At 38.1% G+C, this 19,765-nt stretch overlaps 2 protein-coding genes across 4 annotated transcripts; both read right to left on the bottom strand.

Annotated features, from left to right (window-relative positions):
• Positions 1-836: 836 nt before the first annotated feature.
• On the bottom strand, positions 837-16,356 carry LOC147515304 (uncharacterized). Of its 3 annotated transcripts, none has more exons than XM_086586686.1 (10): positions 16,061-16,356; positions 15,804-15,976; positions 15,570-15,728; positions 14,589-14,738; positions 14,305-14,448; positions 13,606-13,762; positions 12,382-12,554; positions 8,375-8,430; positions 1,558-1,660; positions 837-1,074 (listed from the first exon to the last, which is right to left on the bottom strand). In XM_086586686.1, exons 1-10 carry the CDS (start codon positions 16,266-16,268, stop codon positions 985-987), a joined length of 1,413 nt encoding a protein of 470 aa, XP_086442812.1. In that variant the 5' UTR covers positions 16,269-16,356; the 3' UTR covers positions 837-984. The 3 variants fall into 3 exon arrangements, 2 of the variants coding, with proteins under 2 accessions (XP_086442812.1, XP_086442816.1); XM_086586690.1 differs by having other exon boundaries at positions 15,804-15,941; positions 16,061-16,301; XR_015210132.1 differs by lacking the exon at positions 8,375-8,430 and having other exon boundaries at positions 16,061-16,344.
• Positions 8,783-10,196, bottom strand: LOC147515305 (uncharacterized). The gene has a single exon (XM_086586703.1). The coding sequence runs from the start codon at positions 10,044-10,046 to the stop codon at positions 9,018-9,020; it is 1,029 nt and encodes a 342-aa protein (XP_086442829.1). The 5' UTR covers positions 10,047-10,196; the 3' UTR covers positions 8,783-9,017.
• Positions 16,357-19,765: the final 3,409 nt, after the last annotated feature.

Below are 19,765 nucleotides of genomic sequence, written 5' to 3' on the forward strand. Positions count from 1 at the left end.
AAATATAGAAACACATCGAAAATGGGGCCCACATAGTCTCGAGAATTAGAGATTCAAAATTGATTGAATAGCAGTTCTAGAGTATGCCTGCGCACCGGTACGCATGAATCTAGGCCCTTGCAAAATACTTCGTGATGCAATACACACGCATCTCTTGCCGTGATAAGTGACCTCGATTCTCGCATACACCTACAGCATGCGTACAGTAGATTTTTTCTTTGATTGAATACCAAGAACCCTCCCCTATTATCCTAGTGGTAAACTGGTAATGATGTTGATACTCCAACTCAAATAGTGCATGCTGAAAACAATTTGAAAGTCTACCATACTCCATACCCCATATCACTGATTGGGCCCACCAATGCTCTCTCCTTTTGTTGATTTGTTGATACATTAGTTAGAGACCGGTTCCTCTAAAACAATTTGAAAGTCTACCATACTCCATACCCCATATCACTGATTGGGCCCACCAATGCTCTCTCCTTTTGTTGATTTGTTGATACATTAGTTAGAGACTCTGTACCACACACACATCTCGTATCTCGGCGCACACACACATCTCAGAGCACACACACAGATATCGAGAAACACACATCTCGGATTTGGATCAACGGCGAGATAACACGGTTACAGAGATGATCTCTGTACCGGTTGTAGAGATCTCGACTCCCATTATTTATAGTCAAGGGCTCAAATATTTCGGAGGGCCCAAATTCCGATATATACCTTGGTTCTGGTAGGATTTACGAACATTGGCACCGCTATTCATAATCCAACTCTGATAGGCTGTTTGGTCCTCCAATACCTTCTATTCTACGATTTTTAATCGTTGCAAATTGGAATATAAATTTCTTTTACTTCGGTCATTTAGCATATATAAATTGTTAAATGGTCATTTAACAAAAGAAAGGAGTCAGGAAAAGGAATACAATAGAATGCAAGCCTCCCATATTTCTGTTTCTTTTAATTTGATTGACAGAAAGATTAGATGACATTCATTCTGTTAGGGATGACAATTCCTGCCCTCTTCAGAAGTTCATTTGAAGCTTTCTTTGCCGACAGAAGCACATCTCCCTGTCCAATAACAGTATATTAATGACGTGAAGCCAACCATAAATGTCTATAACAGTATATATAATTAAGTGAAGACGAAATACTTGCCATGGATCTAAAACTAAGAGTACAGTGAGAATAAACCAGTGCCCCGTTTAGCAACTCAACAACTACAATTTTCCTAACTCGTTTAAGTGTTTAACTGTATGAATAGGTTAACGTTATAAAAACATGTCCTTTAACTTACTAATAGAGCTGCAACAACTTGGTCACAGATCACGTAAATGTAAGTTGGAAAACACTAGGATGAAGAATAGCTGACGCATGCAAGCACTACTGCGCAGAAAATAGACAAACACTTGGAAGTGGGGACTAGTGAAACACTTTTTCGGGAACAATTATCAATTAATGAAGCAGATCACAAGACAAGAAGTTTAAAAGACTTTAAGAGTCAAGTTATAGCAAAAATGATTATCCAGATGACATTTAGCTATTTCATTTTACCTCATTTACAGTCAAGATCTTCCGGTTCTTCATAACCCACAGACCGTTGCACATGACCGACTCAATATTTTCAGTTCGCATTGAATAAACAAGGCTTGATATGCTGCAAACATTCACAAATATTAAGAACCGCTTCATCAAAAAAAAAAAAAAAAAAAAAAAATTGTAACGCAAGTAGAAACAATATTATAATGCACATGACAAAAACACCAGCAGCCTCTTCACAGCTAAAAGTTGATTAACTTTGGGCAACTTGCAAAATCTTATTCAGTGGATTTCTTTTCTAAAGACATAACAGACATTCTATCCTACACATAGAGCTTACTCCCATGATTTAGAATGAAGGGACACACTGTTAAATAAAATCAGAATCTACTATGCATTGTTGACGATTAATCTATTTGGGCGTTAAACATCTATCTGCAATCTACGACATCCAAACCTGGTTCTCCACAAAGCAGATTAGTAAGCAACAAAAGAATCATCAAATGTTTCAATTACACAGTCAAACACTCAACCCTGCCGTCTAAACATATCAACCAACACTCAACCCTTCCGCCAACACATATCAATCAACACTCAACCCTGCCGTCTACACATATCAGTCAAACGCTTGAACTGTTTGAAGGGGAAGAAAGAAGAATTGGCTGGCTGGCAAGCAATAACGTTCACCAATAGTTGCATAATGTACACTCAATTAGGAGACAAAATTAAAAGGTCTACAGTTTTGTTAAAGGAAAAAAGAAGATTAAAATTTCTTTCGAAGTGTTAAAGGATAAAAACGTAAAGTTAAATATCAGATCTTTAACAGCTTTTAGAAAAAATAAGGTCAGAATTTCAATCTGTCACCATATTGTGATTACATAGTGGGATTTCGCAATAGAGCACCAAAATTTGCAAAGGCTATGTCGGGGATATGTTGCTGATTTTTTCAATATCGACCCTCGAGAACCAATATTATATAATCACTAGAGATACTATACTTTGTAAAGAAATTTGAACCACTACTTCCCAATCAGAAATAACACCACAAAGAAAGTACAACCACTTCAAAATCACGAAACATCACAAACTATAACTGGAAACACAATGACTACCGGAAACTTAGAGTATGAATGATCTACCGCAGATACCACAGAAACCCTACAGCAAGATTGCAAACTTTAACTTTCTAGAACCCCAAACAAACAGTCAGAAACGACCAGAGCGCTCCGTAAAACGTGTGGAGGAGATGAATAGTGCCTCGTGAAGGAATTTCATCTCTGCCACTCGGACACACACAACCAACTCTTCCATAGGTTCCACTCACGACCCACATTCAAGGCACCAAGAATCTTCAAGAAAGCTTCGAAGGAACTTCAGAACCGCAAAATGTCTGACTAGGAAAGTTATGAAGGATTTCAAGGCCACAACAAGGAGTCTGTGAATGAGGCACAAAGTTCTCAGACCTAGTACAAAATCTCCTCTTCTTGGCAATAGACCAAAGTCTCATCTCTGTTTCGTATCACATATGGTCATATGGATATAATCTAACATCAACGTGAAAGAGGCTAAATTCACAATATCCCTGTCAGAAAGCATTACAAATGCACATGTCCCAAGAAACTGAACCATAATTTTACATCACGAATGATTGAGCTGAGTGATTCTTTAAGTCGGATTAGGTATACAATCTATGGAAAACCCGCAACAAAGGTCTCTCACGATCTCAGCAAACATCGTCGCCAAAACGAACACAATCTCCACTACCTAAACAAAATCTACTGTGCTTATGATACACCACCCCCACTCACTGAGTGACCTTCCAAAGACCACAGTCGATGACATGACCACTTTCCCAGCCTAAGCAACACTGGCCAAATCTAGACAAAATCACCTTCCTCCAAATGATTTCTCTTTCCTTAATTCCTTCCTAAACCTCCAAAGGCATTTACCAAGTAGTCCTAGGTCGAGCTCATGTGCTCATGTCACCTAACACACAATTTTCCAAACTGTCTAGACAAACAAACCATCTTCGAACTAACCAGATGATACCTAAGTTTCTCTTCATTGTCATACCAAAGGAAATTTATAATAATTGATTCTAGTCTATCTGCAACCCTCCTGGGCTACAAATAGTTCTCTCGATCAGGATCACTCGATTGCATTTGTACAACAAGCGGCCCTTCCAACTAGAAAGCCTACAACTACATCTTTCAAAAACATTTTCCCAGATGGAGCTCGCTCGACATATAACAAGCTCCCAAAGGAGGATCCGGGTATCTAAAAAGAAGATTACCTGACAGAGGACACAACCTGCAGTACACCTGAAAGAGGATGCATGACTATCCAGATTGTACTCAGAACGCACCCCAAAGATAGTGTTTTTTTTAGATTCATTGTACGACCTGACTCTGCCTCAAAACTGCAAAGGATGCCCATAAAATACCTTAGCTACTCCATATTATGCCCTGTAAAAAGCGCTGTATCATCAGTGAACTGAAGATGCGAAATCATAGCCTGATTCGAATCTACTCTGGACCCTCTAGCACCCCTAAGTCCTAAACGATTATCACTCTATATCATCTTGCTGAAAGCCTCCACGGCCATGAGGAAGAGAAGAGGGGATAAAGGATTGTTTGCCTCATGCCTCTAGAGCTATTCAAGAACACCTCGACATTCCATTAATCAGGACGGAAAAAAGAAGTCAACGAGTCACATCTCCTAACCCTTCACTCAACCCGAAAACTCATGTGCATCATAACGCAGTCCAAGAAATCTAGTTCACATGGTTATAAGCTTTATCCAAAATCAATCTTACAAACAACACGGTTATCACTCCTGTCATCAACAACTTCATTAGCAATTAAGACCTCAAATATTATTTTATGTCCAGACACATGCCCCTTTCTCCTGAGCATCAGCCAAAACACTCTAGATAACACCTAATTTTAACCTAACAGAAAGGACCTTCAAAGTATTTTGTAAGCATCATCAGAGACTTTAACTAGGCTTAGTGGCTGTTCCAGGTGGTGAGTGATAGTAATATTCTTGATACATCTAATCTCCTATATCTATAATGAAAACCTATATAGCACTCCACATACATAATCTTCAAACTGTTTATACTGGACAAAACATATGGGATTAAGTTATATTTTCGCCTTTTCGGTGTCTCAACATCATGAAGATTATCATAGAAACTAGAATGATGCACGGGTTTATGCTGAAACCTTACTGGTGATGACAAAAAAACTTGGGAATTCAATAGAAAATCATAAAGAAGATTTGGAGATTACTCAATAAGATGATTTTCATAGTCTCGCAATCAACCTCGCTGGAATTGCAACTTAGTCCTATTCTTCGTCCGACATAACAGTCCTGGGACACTTATATATCATACGGTGTTGGATGCTAAAACAAATCTTTTCAGGAGCCTTTTCACAAATTAACAACAAATCATGCTTCGGAAGAAAAAGCTTCCAAAACCATATATATTATCATATTCAACAACGCTGACATGGTTCCTAACACAGTATCACTCAACCTCTCCATAAAGACAAACAATCATAAAAAGTTTAAAATAAGAAATTAATAAAATCTACTACATGATATAAAGTAAATTAACAACAAAGCAAGAGAAGAAGGCCATAAAAGAGGAAACGATTGAAAAGGTTAAGGGAATGTCACTTGACTTCTCAAATTTGAGATCATAGTATGGACCACTTTGAAGTGGGTGAGGTTGCGATTGAGGACCCATTGCAGGATCAGGTCAGGGTACTTTGGGTTCACGGTGAGGTAATGTCGTAACGGTTAATAAATAAGGGAAATATAGGTATCAGTTGGGTTCACTGTGAGGAGCAACATAGGTATCATTTGGTGAGGTGGGAGATTCTTTGTTTGGCTAAAAACGTTGGTGGTTTGGGTTGCGTAGTATAGTAGCATTCAACCAAGCGCTTTTGGGTAAGTGGTTATGGCATTTTGGGGAAGAGAGAAATAGTTTTTGAAGGAAGGTGGTTGTGTCTCGATTTGGGGAGAGACATTTTGGGTGGGAGAGTGGTCCGGTTTCTATACCTTATGGGTGTGGAGTGTGGAGGGTAATTCTTAAGGTGTTCCCTTTGTTCTTAAGAGGTATTCGATACAGTTTTGCAACAGGAGATGAGATTCTTTTTTGGGAGGATCATTGGACAGGTGGTGGGGCTTTAGCCTTTGCTTTTCCTTTGTTGTTTGGTCTATCCAGGTTCAAAGGGAAACCCATTTTTTATTGTATGGTTAGATCCGAGGGAGGCATGTCTTGGAATCTTGGACTGCGCAGGGCTTTGAATGATTGGGAAATTGGAGACCTAGCTTCACTGATGGCAAGGCTTGGTGTGACTATCCCAAATGCACAAAATGGTGATAAAAGAGTGTGGTGTCCCAGTAATAAAGGTATCTTCTCGGTTAAGTCTTTTTATTTTTCTATCATTTCTTGGTTGTCTAATGCTAATAGTCCTAGCCCCATTCTTGAATTCCCTGGGACTATAATTTGGAAATCCAAAATTCCCTCCAAGATTGCTTTTTTTGCATGGTGTGCTTCCTTGGAACGCATCCTTACCATTGATAATCTTAGGCGTCAGAAAATGTGTGTGGTCAATTATTGTCAGTTGTGTAGAAAAGATGGTGAGTCTGTGAATCATGTACTTCTTTGGTGTCCTTTTTCTTGGAAAATATGGTCTGCTTTTCTTTTAGAGTCTGGAATGACTTGGGTATGCCCGGGCCGGGTATTGGATTTGCTTAAAGGTTGGGGTCATGGTCCTTTCTCTTCTTCTGGAAATCGCATGTGGAGCATTTGGCTAGAGCGAAACCGTCGTCACTTTGATGACATATCTATTTCGCATAAGAAGACAATTCTCTCAATAAAAGCTTTGTTATTTCGGTGGTCTAAAGTCTTCAAAGAGTTTAGAGGATGCTTCTTTGAGTATTTTGTTGCTAGATGGGATTGTCTTATGTTTTTAGACATGGGGTGACGGTGCATGTCAGGGGTTTTTTGTTTTTTTCTTCGTAAGTTTTGTTTCATTGCTTGTAAATATTTATTTTTTGGTTGTTCTCTTGTAATGTAGGCCTTCTCAGCTTACTTTTCTTTTACTAATGGAATATCACTTTTACCGAGCAAAAGAAAAAGTGAATATATCTGTTATTCTGTTTTGGTTTTGGTTTTGGTTTTGTAAAATTTGTTTTTTCCGAATTTGAAGCACAGATAACCAATGAAGTACTGATACTTCTCGACAGGCGAAATATCTGTGATTAGTACGTATCGGACAAGGATACTCTCCGGTACCCCTCGAATATGTGCCAGTACTAAATTTATTGTATCCGATTTACTAAATATATATCTTACAATTTCATATACATTGGGGATAGACTGGGGACATGTTGGGGACACACAAATGACATGCACATGGAAGTTGTTGTTTTTCTGTCATTTATGTTATAAAATTACTAAAACAAAAAACAGAGTCCTTAAGGGTTTATCACTCGATTAAAACAAACAGTAGCAGCAGCACATCTCCTTCTCATTCATCTCCTGGACATGTATGTTGCTACTTGTTTTGCTTAATCTGTTAGGATTAGCCATGCTTTGGATTAGATAATTAAAATGTTGCTACTATGATCGACTTTGGTGGGGATTGCCAATTTTCAATTATATAACTTTAGTTCTATTATTTTGAAAAAAAATGTATCTTTCACGTATCCTTATCCTACTTTTATCTAAAATGCCATGTCACGTGTCAGTGCTTAATAAATGCTAACCCTAATACCACCACCCCTGATCTGGCACTGACTAGGCTCGTTTAAAAAGGAAAAATGAAACAAAACAAAAAAGGACAAGGTATGTTCCACAAGATTCATCCAACCCAGAAAAGTACATAAAAGGAGAATAAACTACGCTTTCTAAACTTATTATAACTTGAAAAGGAAAAAGGCACACAAACACACACACTACACCAAGGAGATCTTGTCAGGGGCAAACAAACCTTAAGAATCAAGGTGAGAATAGACTGACATCATAACATGTGCAGAGGTTCCAATTTTTCACTCAATTAATCAAAGCTTTTGCTTATGCAACAGTTGGCTACACGTGGCAAATTGGCATAAAGAAATGCAAGTAGAGTCGGGCAATAAAAGTTATCTGCTCAAGTTGTGAAACGTTGGCTGCTAAAGGACATGATAATTTATATTCAAGTATACAGCAAAGACCGATAACAATAGACACTCTCCCAACGTAAGAACTCCGATTACCAACGTTGGTGTTATTGCACAGTTCATAACCACAAAAGTGGTGAAGTGCTCATGACTGAATACTCCTCAAGCAGTGACTAAGTTAACCAAAAATGGGGGTCTAGGCAGAGTTAGACTAGGGTATGGTGGTGTGTCCTACACTCCTACTCCTACAGGACTGAGAGCCTATACAAGTTGGCCTCTAGGGGTGTCTTAAATAGCAACTCACACGTCACAAGAGTTATGGTGTGTTCTGATAAACACCATAACATAAAAGAAAAAGTTACACTCCTTAGTACTTTAAGATGTAGTAAAAGACTTGAAGCTATACATCCATCAGCATGAGATTTCAGATTGTATATTTTCTTCTCAGGTTTACAGGAAAATAACAGGGTGTCAATGTAAATTTGTTTATTCTGATTTCTTGGTTTTTGTAACCCTAGGACCCTGCCTGGAGGGTGGGGTACACAATATGGTAATCTAACATGTAACGGCATATGCAAACAAGATTTCTAGTTTTTTCAACCAACAGTAAATACATAAAATATGGCAAACAGTATGAACAAGTACTGGACCATACCAGTCATTAACAGGAACCATAGACCAAGAAAAGGGATCAACTATGATCAAGTCAGCCTGCAAAAAGGAAATCCAAACATACTTTGTCAAAATCATTGCTTATAAAGAGGTTGCAATGGAATTCAGGAACTGAATCTAAGACCTCTCTATGTATAGAATAGGTTTCCATGTTCTAAACTCGATGATCATAGGTTTGGCTAGATCATATCTACAAACAACGGCAAGGTCACCATTCCTCCTTTTATCATCAAAAGACAAAGACGAAGAGGGCAGTGATAAAATAGATTTTAAATACTCTGGAGGGGAAGAGGAATGGGATAAATCGCAGTAATAGGGAGGGTTAGTGATGTAGATTAAACTGGCGGAAGCTTCAGTTTAACAAATCTACTCTTGAATTAAACAAAACAACTAAAACTAAAACAAATCTTTATTTCTCTCTGAAATATTATCAATAACACAACTCCCCTCAACCCTAATTACAAGCCCATTATTTATACTAATCCTAAAAACTATAAACCAATAGGAACACGACATGTGTCAACAACTAAAATAAAATAACTAAACTAGTAAGGCTCGTGTCCCATGGGCTTGACCATACTGATGTCCGCATCACTCTCCCCAAGTTGAAAGAGTTTGTCCACAAACTACAATGGTGGTGCATTAGAAGCGGGAAAAACTGATAATGCTTCATGCTGAAAATCTGGAACAGTGTTAGGTGGTTCCTTAGTAACCTCTCCAATATCGTCGTCTCCTTCTACGAATAAAACAGGGCGTTTCTTTTTCTTTGGGCATTCAGCAGCAATGTGGCCAATAACACCACACTCAAAACACTTCCTAGATGCAGAAAATGCACTGACAGGATGAACTGTAGTAGAGGCAGTACTAACAGGTGATAGACCAACAGAAGATGACGATGAATTGGACGACTTGTGGAGATCTTCTGACTTTCTAGCATAAGTAACTACATTTGCCATGGTTTGAATATCAACAAAGGACAAATCAGCTTGAAGGCGTTTCTGTAAGCCATTGACATATCTATGGACCTTGAATTCTTCGGTCTCAGTCATATTTAGGCGAGTGCATAGCAGATTGAAAGCTTCAGTGTATTCTTGAACAGTAGACAAGTTTTGCCGCAAATTATGTAGGCGATTAAACAAATCACGCTCATAATTATTAGGAACAAACTCTTTGCGCAATGCTCGTTTCATCTTAGACCAACGCTGCACCAATTTCTTGCCCTTAACAGTGCGACATCTTTGGTATTCATCCCACCATACCTGCGCATAACCCCCTAATTTTGTAGCTACCAGCCGAACACACTTGACACCCGAAATACTCTTGTATTCAAAAATCTTTTCAATTCGAGTCAACCAATCCACAAACACATCAGCATCCATCTTCCCATCAACCTCAGGTACATCAATCTTAATATCATCATGATTATTTTTTTCTAACAAACGAAGTAAACGATCAACAGTATTTAAATTAGTAGGTACACGATTACCAGTTATAGGCGCACTGTCGTCTGAAAAATCACTGTCAGAAGAAAGAGAGAGTATCACTAGCATGTCGCCTGAGTGGTGGTGGAGAAAGTTGAGCTTGCCTAGCTTGCCAAGGGAGAACATGCTGAGTATGAGGTGGCCGACCACCCCTACCTCTATTTGCACCGCCATAACCACGTCCTCTAGGAGCTATGCCATAACCAACACCCAAGTGGTTCGGCTGAATAAAAGGACCCTCCTGCATGTTATTTACTGGCGGTAGACCGTGTAGCTGATATTGGCCCACAAGTTGCACTTGCGGTTGTACAATAACATGTTGTCTTTGAGGGGGAACAAATCGCTCCAATGGTTGGAGTTGTGGTAAACCTGGCACAGAATTAGGTCTTCCCCACCGAGGAGGAATAATAATTTGGAAGATTAAAAGGTTCACGAACTAATGGAGGAACCATTTGGATGGTCATGCTAGAGCCATTGTTCAACTCGTTTACGGCTCGCATTTGCAAGGTAAATCAGATCGATAAGACTTGGGTGAGGAGTCGAAAGTGACCAAACCGAACATCAAAAGGATGCGATGGTTGGTATGCGGTGCGCAAACCGTTCTAGCAAGACAAGTATCTATGGGTCTTTGGAATTATCAGAAGTGTCCGCAAGTCAAAGTAGTAGTGACCAAGGTAGGAGGCGAGAGTACTGTAGTCACGATAGGCGCACCCACCACTTCAAGACCCTGCGGCGCTGGAGCAGTCTATAACCAAGAAAATTCTTGTTAAGGATAGCTTGGCATAGGTGCATATCCCAGATTAGGGTTAGGCGCATACTGTGGCACAGATTGATACTGACTAGGATTCCAAAACTGATAATAAGGAGAATAACCTTGATACATCATCTGCTGCTGATAGAGATCTGGATAATAGCCGAATGGCATAAAAACTGACGGTGTCTGAAAACTTTGAAAATGCGCCATTAATGGTGGAACCTGTGACGGCTGCTGAAAAGGTAAACTAACTTCTAGAGAAACCCTATAATTTTGTTGTTGGGCGGCTAGAAGCGCATTCAAGGCTTCTTGCATAGCTTCAAACTTGGCATTCAAACCCTGATAATTTTCTTCTAGGTGTTCCATCTCTGGTTTCTTGATATACGGCATAAAAATTAAAACTTTGATCTTGAAAGAAGACAAAGACAAAAAATTAATTTTCGGATGAACAGTAACACGATGAATAGTAATGCGTGAATAGTGTTCCCGATGAGCAATGTTTCGTAAACAGTATCGATGTACAGTAACACGGAAAATTAAAAACGAATAAAAAAAAGGAAAATTGGATTTTACTCAGGAACGATTCGTGCTCCGATACCAAATGATGTAGATTAAACTGGCAGAAGCTTCAATTTAACAAATCTACTCTTGAATTAAACAAAACAACTAAAACTAAAACACATCTTTATTTCTCTCTGAAATATTCTCAATAACACAACTCCCCTCAACCCTAATTACAAGCTCATTATTTATACTAATCCTAAAAACTATAAACCAATAGGAACACGACATGTGTCAACAACTAAAATAAAATAACTAAACTAGTGGGCTCGCGGCCCATGGGCTTGACCATACTGATGTCCGCATCAGTTAGTGGTTGGTCACTTGGAGGAAGATGGCAGAGGTGTGTGATGCTGGTGGACAGTGATGGGCTGGCTGTGCCACCGTGGTGGTGGCCTTGTTATTTCACAGTACTTAGTTCAAGTGTCTTTTTGGGACTGTGTTTAGGGCTTTCTTTTTGTTTTCTTTCTTTCTGCAATACGTGTATGTACATGGGTCTGGGGTTTGCTCCTCGATTCATATCCTTCGTTATCAAGCTTGGTGGTGATGTAATAGTTTTTATTATATCAATCTAATATCTTGTATCGATTTTATTAAAAAAATCAAACTAAATAAATAAATTGTTACCTATAAGGTCAAGGGTCCATCCAAATGAATGCCCCACTTGACTTTGGGAAAGAATTCTAAAAAGCACTTTTTGCATCCTCAAGGACATAACATTAGATAAGATCTTGCAAGCACTCCCGAAAAAACAAATATGTCCCAAATCCTAATCTCATCGGCATCTATAACCTTAAGATATGAAGCTAATGAAGGTGTTGTTCAAGTGATCCCATCTTAAAGAAGTCTTCCCTACCCAAAAGATCCAGTGTCTCCCTTACACCTCTTGTAAAGCTCACTAAGGGAACCTACACAATCTCTATCTCCCCCAACCTAAGTAACAAACACTAGATGCACAAACCTCTTTCTCATTTATAGGATCCGCCATAGACTCCTTTTTCTCAAATGGAAACTATCCATATACAAATCATCTACTACAGGTCTAAACCCACAAGGTTCAGTATACAAACTAGCATAGTACGCCACAATACTTTCTACAATATTATCTTATCCTAAAATTTTCATGAAAGCGGCCAACTAAGTAAAAGAGCATAATGATGATAAAGTGCAGAGCATTTCCATCATTGTTCCAACCTTTTTCCGAATCTGGAGGGATCCTATTTCATTATCCCACAATACTGACTTTGCACCGTTAATAGTTGCCATTTTAAGAATTGTTTCAGCAGGCAGAGCTGTGGGATCAGTTGTTCCCTTAATATAAGCTTCCCTCCCTTTGTTTACTAGTGAAGCCAGATACATCTCATCAACTGCACAAAAAATTTCAACCAAGGGCCAAAAGGTGTCAATAGCAAAGCATCAGCAGCCTCAGATGTAGCACTAAAATGAACCCAAGGGCCAAAAGGTGTCAATAGCAAAGCATCAGCAGCCTCAGATGTAGCACTAAAATGAACATACGATGAAAATGCTTAATGAATATATGGAATTATAGTTCGGTGTTAGCTCATTCTATGGCATAGATCTAAACTCCTAGATAGACCAATTAAACCATCAACCATCAGTTTTGAGTTCCTAGTGCAGTATGGTCAACCATGTCACCAGATTAATAGCAGTGTTCTAAAAGCCATTGGTGGCACCTGGAAGCAGGACGGCACCTAGCACCCTTTTTTAGTAATATATTAATATAATACTGAAATGGATGAAGAAACTAAAGTTTTCTCCTTCACGATTCAGCAAATGTTCTCATACTTAAATGTCCAAAATAGTTACATTGACACAGATTTATGTGTCCTTATCTGATACGGATATGAAGTATCCGACACATCAAAATATAAAAAATTGAGGTATATCACAAACAATATGTGCGTGTGTCGTGTACGACACACATACGTGGACACGAGAATTTTTCAAATATTGTGTGACCATGTAACATAGGTTCAAACACAAACAAAAGTACTTCTTAAAAAGGCAAACGAGTTCTCCAACCAAACAGTTCCCCTAATTCAGACACAAAAAAACCTATAAACTAGTCAAATAGATCTCTATCTCCTCTTTCTTGGTTACAGGGGAAAAAACACTTTATTATGTTGTGCTTGGGTAACATCAATGTTTCGGAACGGTGTTTACATGATGAATGTTGCATGACATCAACGAGTGATGTTTTATGATGGAACAGAGAAGGACTCGGATGCAGATGATCCGACCTCATTCTATTTGAACTGGGAACTAATTATCAAATGTTAAAAAGAGTAAAAAACTTAGATTCTAACCATGTGAAACTTCTTTGCACCATAGCAATTGAAGTAAAATATACATCTGAACAACAGAAGGAAAAAAAAAAGGAGAGATCTAGGCACAAACCAATGCTCATTCTATTATTTGACGGTGCTCCATCAGTACCCAAGGAGACACAAATGCCAGAATCCATCATCTCCTTAATAGGTGCAAACCCAAGCATTCGCATTGCTGCCGCAGGACAATGAGAAACTTTTACTTCAGCCTTTGAGAGCAAATCAATCTGCAGGAAAAGCAAGCTTGCTATTATAGGTCACCATTGAAATCACAAACACAAACTGCCTAGAAAACGTGTTTAGACTTTCGAATTCAGATCATATATTTTCCCATATTGTGTAGTTACAGTGAACGTAGGATGAAGTATTGAAAATGTAAGAATTCATAAAAGTGAGACAAGACAAGGCAGTTTAACCACCAAATGATAAAGGAACGGGATAGACATAGACGTGAAAGCAGGTGACCAGTATGTGGAAACATATACATCTAACATCTCAACTAGGTTGGAACCCCTTAGCCTACTTATCATTTCCCATCGTTTAACACAATGACCAGGCATCTAAAAGGATATAATGGTATGTCGCCTATATGCACTGTCCCACTAGAGTCTTGTTTAAATGGTTAACCCTCATCTCAAACGGAATCCAATCTACATAAACTAGAGAGTTCTGGTTTACAATCTTACAACACAGCTTGTCAATATCAGCATTTGTACAAGTAATATTATATGCCCTACTTTCATAATTTGGTGGGACAAGAAAATTTTACCTCAGCCTCACTAACCCAGACCGAATGAGCTGCCAACAAGTTGCCTTGTAGGAAATTTATTTTCTCCAAGTATGTGACGGTTCCATGATCAACTTCTCGAGTATCCACAACAAGTTGATTCTCATAAGGTATTTCTGCAACATGCTATACAAATATAAAAAGGCTAAGCACTGGAACCCACAAACCAGCTCTAGTTGAATAAAATTCCACGGACTCAGTAAAACAGAGTTTAGTATGAGGAACAGAGTAACTCTACAAGAAAACAGACAGGTTCAAGGTTTTACCATGTGAATGCCTGTCTTAAGTTCTTTTGCTGTGTCTCTAGTATCAATCAGTAACTTATCAGTTGCATTCATTATTTGTCTAATCCCAAGCCAAATTCTGATGCGCCCATCTGCTGTATCATGATGTTTGCTGTAAAGTTGTTTCTGGGACTGTTCCCTTGAAATATATTAAGTATAATTATACCACAAATGATGGAAATAATGATTTACGAAACATGGATTAAAAATGACACTAACAAGTATCAACCAAAACAGAGGCGGGAAACAAAATGAACTTAACAATATCACATATTCACATCCAGCTAACACACTGACGTAAAAATAGGTTTTGATCTACCACTTTTTCCAGAACAGAATCATCCTTGGATGCTGCTGCCTAGAGAGGAACAAACTTAGTGATGCTACAAAAAATAAATGGAAACATCACATTTCAAATTAAAGCCAATTTATTCATCTAAGAAGAAATTGCAGATGTAGATCCAGACATGAATTCCGCTCCACCACAATTACTTGTCTACTAAATCCTACTTAATTGGGAGATGCAGCATTTTGGCCCATTATGTCCCACTAGGAAACATTGTGGAGGTTATCAGTTCACACCTCATCACATTACCTCACATACAGACGAAAGTAAAGATTCAAAATTTTCATGGTAGCAGACATCTAGCCTCAAAGTACACAATTGCAACACAACTAATATCAACACTTCTCTGGCACGACTCTCCATTATTTTTCTAAAGAAGTTAGCCGATCTATTGATGGAAAACATTATATTACAAATTTAATAAAACTAGTAGGTCAGATCAGATGTTCTAAGTTCATACCCATATTAACAACTCAAAATTGGAATAACCTAAAGCAATACTTTACAGACCATAAAAACTTTGTGCTACAAAATGAGGTGAGCAATCAATAAATATCAAGTAGTAGTAGTAGTGAAGTCAGAGAGAAAGTGAGATGTTCAAAAAGAAAGAAAGGGACCTGAATACAGTAATCAGTTGTATGAAGAGCCCAATTTCCAGGTAATCCCTGACCCGAATCCATGGTTGACTGTGCTAAACATGCACGCAACCCCAATACTTCCACTGCCCTTGCCATTTCAGACACATGTTGCCCACCCGCTTCAGCAAAGCATGTCACCTGAGTAAATGTACCATATTATATACATTACTTTGTCGAATAATCAGTGTATCTAAACTAGGGAAATGAACTTACGCCGGATCGTATAAGTTCGATTCCACAAAGAAGAGTGGAAATATAAGAATCCTCCTTAGTCATGTTGGCTTCATAAGGCCAAATACGTTGATGCAACCAAGTCATCAAATCAACATCATCAGCAATCCCTCTACCTAGCTGTTGAGATGTGTGAACATGTGTATTTATAAACCCTACAACTCCAATTAAAACCAAAAAATCAATATTTTAAATCAATATTTTAAAAAGGCTACAAGAGATTTTAATAGATGTGTGACCTGGAAGTAATATTTTTCCTTCAAGGTCAATGATTTCGTGTGCGTGATCTTTGAACTGGTCGAGGAGGTCAGACGAATGACCAATTTTTGAGATAATATCACCATCAATGAGGATCCCACCGGTTTGGAAAACTCGGGTATCAGGATCCATGGTTACAATCACTCCATTGTGAAGTAAGGTTATTACTCTTTTGGCATCTGCCGTCATGGCCCCAAGTGAAGTCCAAATAAGTTACATAATAATTACTGGAGAGAGTTGGAAAGACGATAGGCTTTTTAATGTTAGTTTGGAGAATGGTTTAAAATATTAGTAGTTGATGGGCTTTGTTATCCATTGTTATCCCTTGTAATTAGAGACTAAAGGGGTCGTTTGTTTTTTTTGAGGCTCTGAATTCTGAATGCTGAATGCTGAATGCTGAATGCTGAACTCAGAAAAACATATTTGTTTTCTGTCAGAATGACCTGACTCTGAATACTGAATATAAATCATTTAGACATTTTTACCCTTGCAATCTATTTTGAACACTAACTTGATTACTTGTAAAACCAAAGAGTTAAAAATGGATTTGACAAAATTTCCTTTGTTTATTCAACATTTTGACGCCTAAAAGACTCATATAGTAATATGAGATAAAAAAAAAATACTAAAAATATAAACATATATAATAGTTCAATAACCATAAGGTTATCTATAAAATTTGCATACCAAGTTAAATGACATTACAAGTAACTCCAAAGTTCGGCTCTTGTAAACTTGATCATATATGTCCATTAAACAATTGTTCCGCAATTTGATCACGCAAGTTGATCATGTACTCATGTGCCTCAGGTCCAAATGTGTGATTTATACTTGGTGGTGCTTCTGGTCTGTCAAAGTTAATTGAAGACCTCACTGGAATAGTCACATTTTCTTTTTCATATCGCTTGAACAATCGATCATCATCATCAATGGCCATGCAACGGAGAAAATTGTGTATTGCCATGCATGCTACAACAATTTGAACTTGTGTGCGAAAACTATATGGAGCCATTTTCTTCAATATCTTGAATCTTGCTTTCAAGACACCAAATGTTCTCTCAATTACATTTCTTAGCGAAGAATGTGCCTGATTAAATTTCTCTTCTTTGTTTTTAGGACGACCACCGCGATTAAAATCTACCAACCAATACCTAGCATTCCTATAAGGACACATAAAGCCCCTAGTATGTGTGTATGCAGCATCACACAAGTAATACAAACCTACAATAATGAGACACATAAATATGTAAACCAAAAATATATATTTGATCAGTGAGGTTGTTTTGATACGTACCTTCAGGAGGCAATGGAAATCCGTTTTTTTCAGGCCACCTTAATGTCTCATTTAATACATGAGCATCATGTGCAATCCCTTCCCATCCAGCCATTACATAAGTAAATTTCATATCAAAATCACACACACCAAGAACATTTTGGAAACAATCCTTACCTCCTCTTCCTCGAAAGGGAATTTGCAATCAAATTAAATATTAACCTCAAAGTAACAAGTTTATAGCAACCATAAGCAATCAAGTCAACAAAAATACTCATAAATGTTGAGTCATAATAACCATAATATGACAGTAATCCAAGTCAACAAAATGTAAATACGATAGTCATCCAAATAATTAACGCTGCAAAGATTATGTCATTCTAGAAGTAATATTCTTCAGGAATTGGATCTTAAGCCTATTTTCTTGAAGATTCAGAAGTTTCTTGTTATGAGAAGCGTGGATGGAAAGAGCTTCCAAGGAGTTAAGATAAAGAGAATCATCTAGCAAACCCAAAACATATAACTCTTGCACCTGCGCATCACCTTCATCCACAAGCTTCTTGTCTCCCATGGTTTCAGCCTTCACCATCTCCACAATCTCCCCAATACTCTTAACAAGAGGATCTGCTGGCTCAATCGAATCTCTCTTACGTTTTTTATGCGAGCTACTTGCATCACTCTTTGCTCGTGATGTAGTCGGAACCTGTCTTTGGTTAGGTGGTCCATTTGCTGGAGTATTCTGTACATATGTAGGAGATTCTTCATTATCAGATATGATATCATGAGAATGATTATATTGTGTGTCATCCATGGGTACATCCTGTGATGTGTAAGGATCATAGTCCCCACAAATTGTGACATTAGGGAAATAATCAGCTCCATGAATCTGGTTATCCTCATCTCCATCACTTTCAATATTCTGAACCTTTGCAACATCATCATTGGGGGGATTCATCATTGGAATTGGATGCTTGTGATTAAACATTTCATCACCAGAAGCTAGGGTGGGCTCAAACAAGGATTCTAACAACTCCCTATTCATCAACGGGCATGCCTGAATTGACCCGTCAACGGATATTTCATTTTATAAAAAAAAAAGCAAATTAAACAAATAAAATAATATCGTGACGCTTTTATATAACTTGTATGAACAAAAAAATGTGGGTTTCTACCTCAATTAAGTCGTCCCAAACTTCATCCGGGAATTCAAAGACACCTCCAACAAAATCGACTCCGTGTCCCGTCCGTTTTGATAGTAACCTCCATGCTGCATATTGCTTTCGGAGATAATCCCATTGGTTCTTGAGTTGCCTTTGTGTGTATTGGACATTGTAATTCTTACTCATTTTTTCATTAATCTTAGTCCATGACTCTGATTTTAATGAAGTTCCACCAAAGCCTTTATTATTAACCTCGTCCAAACACATTTCGATGAAACATTTTTTCCACGTATCATCAGTCTTTAACCTAAGATTTGGAGCAGATTTCTCAACCACTTCCTGAGTTGCTTTTTTCTCTTTCTTAACTCTTGGAGTTAATTTTTCCTTCCGAGGACCCATCCCTAATGTCACTCATTAGCCATTTAAATGAATTTAAAGTAATGCACTAATAAAATAAAACAAAGACATAGAAAAGACTAATTCATGAAATGGTCAGAAACGGATGATGCATAACTTGGCTGGACTCAATCTCTGACCATGAATGATCCGTGTTTCAAACACACTGCACAGTCGAGTGTTTGCATATAAAGGTGAAAACAATGTTTTGTCTAGACATTGTGCCAGGACCAGAGTCAATTGTGTATCATTTTGCAATTCTATGGTTATCAAGTTTCCTAGGCAAGTATAAAATAACTAACACGAAAACGCTTATTCAATGCTGATGAGAATATCAAGTTCGTAATGACTTGATCCCACATATATCCTCTGTCCACCCTACATCCACCTACCCATGAGCTAGACTAAATTGAGTAGTTTTAGTATCGCCAAGGTGTGGTTCAAGTCTTTAAGATATCTAGTTGTCTGCATTTCTAAACAAACAATTTTTCGACTTCTATTCGAAGAAACTTAGAGCATCTCTAGGTGGTGGTAGCATACTCTTCAAATTTGAAGAATGCTACCACAAAATTTAATAGCAAATTTCGACCAACTCTAGGTGGTCGCAAATTCGTGGTCGCAAAATTTATTGGGGACCCACTGGCGACATTAAATGCTCGCTAGCGCCCGATCCAATCTTGGCCTCGGCGGATTTTAATGTCGGCGTCGGTTTTATTTATTTATTGTCGCGACGGTCGGACTTTTGTCATTTTACAATTTTTTTTCAACTCATTCACTCTAGTTAGTAAAAAAAAATGAGTTAAACGAATTTAATCCGTCTATAATAACCAAACACGATGGAGTGGTGGCGGTGAGGA

This window comes from Coptis chinensis, chromosome 2 (assembly GCF_015680905.1).
Source record: "Coptis chinensis isolate HL-2020 chromosome 2, ASM1568090v1, whole genome shotgun sequence".
In the NCBI taxonomy this organism is placed as follows: Eukaryota; Viridiplantae; Streptophyta; class Magnoliopsida; order Ranunculales; family Ranunculaceae; genus Coptis; species Coptis chinensis.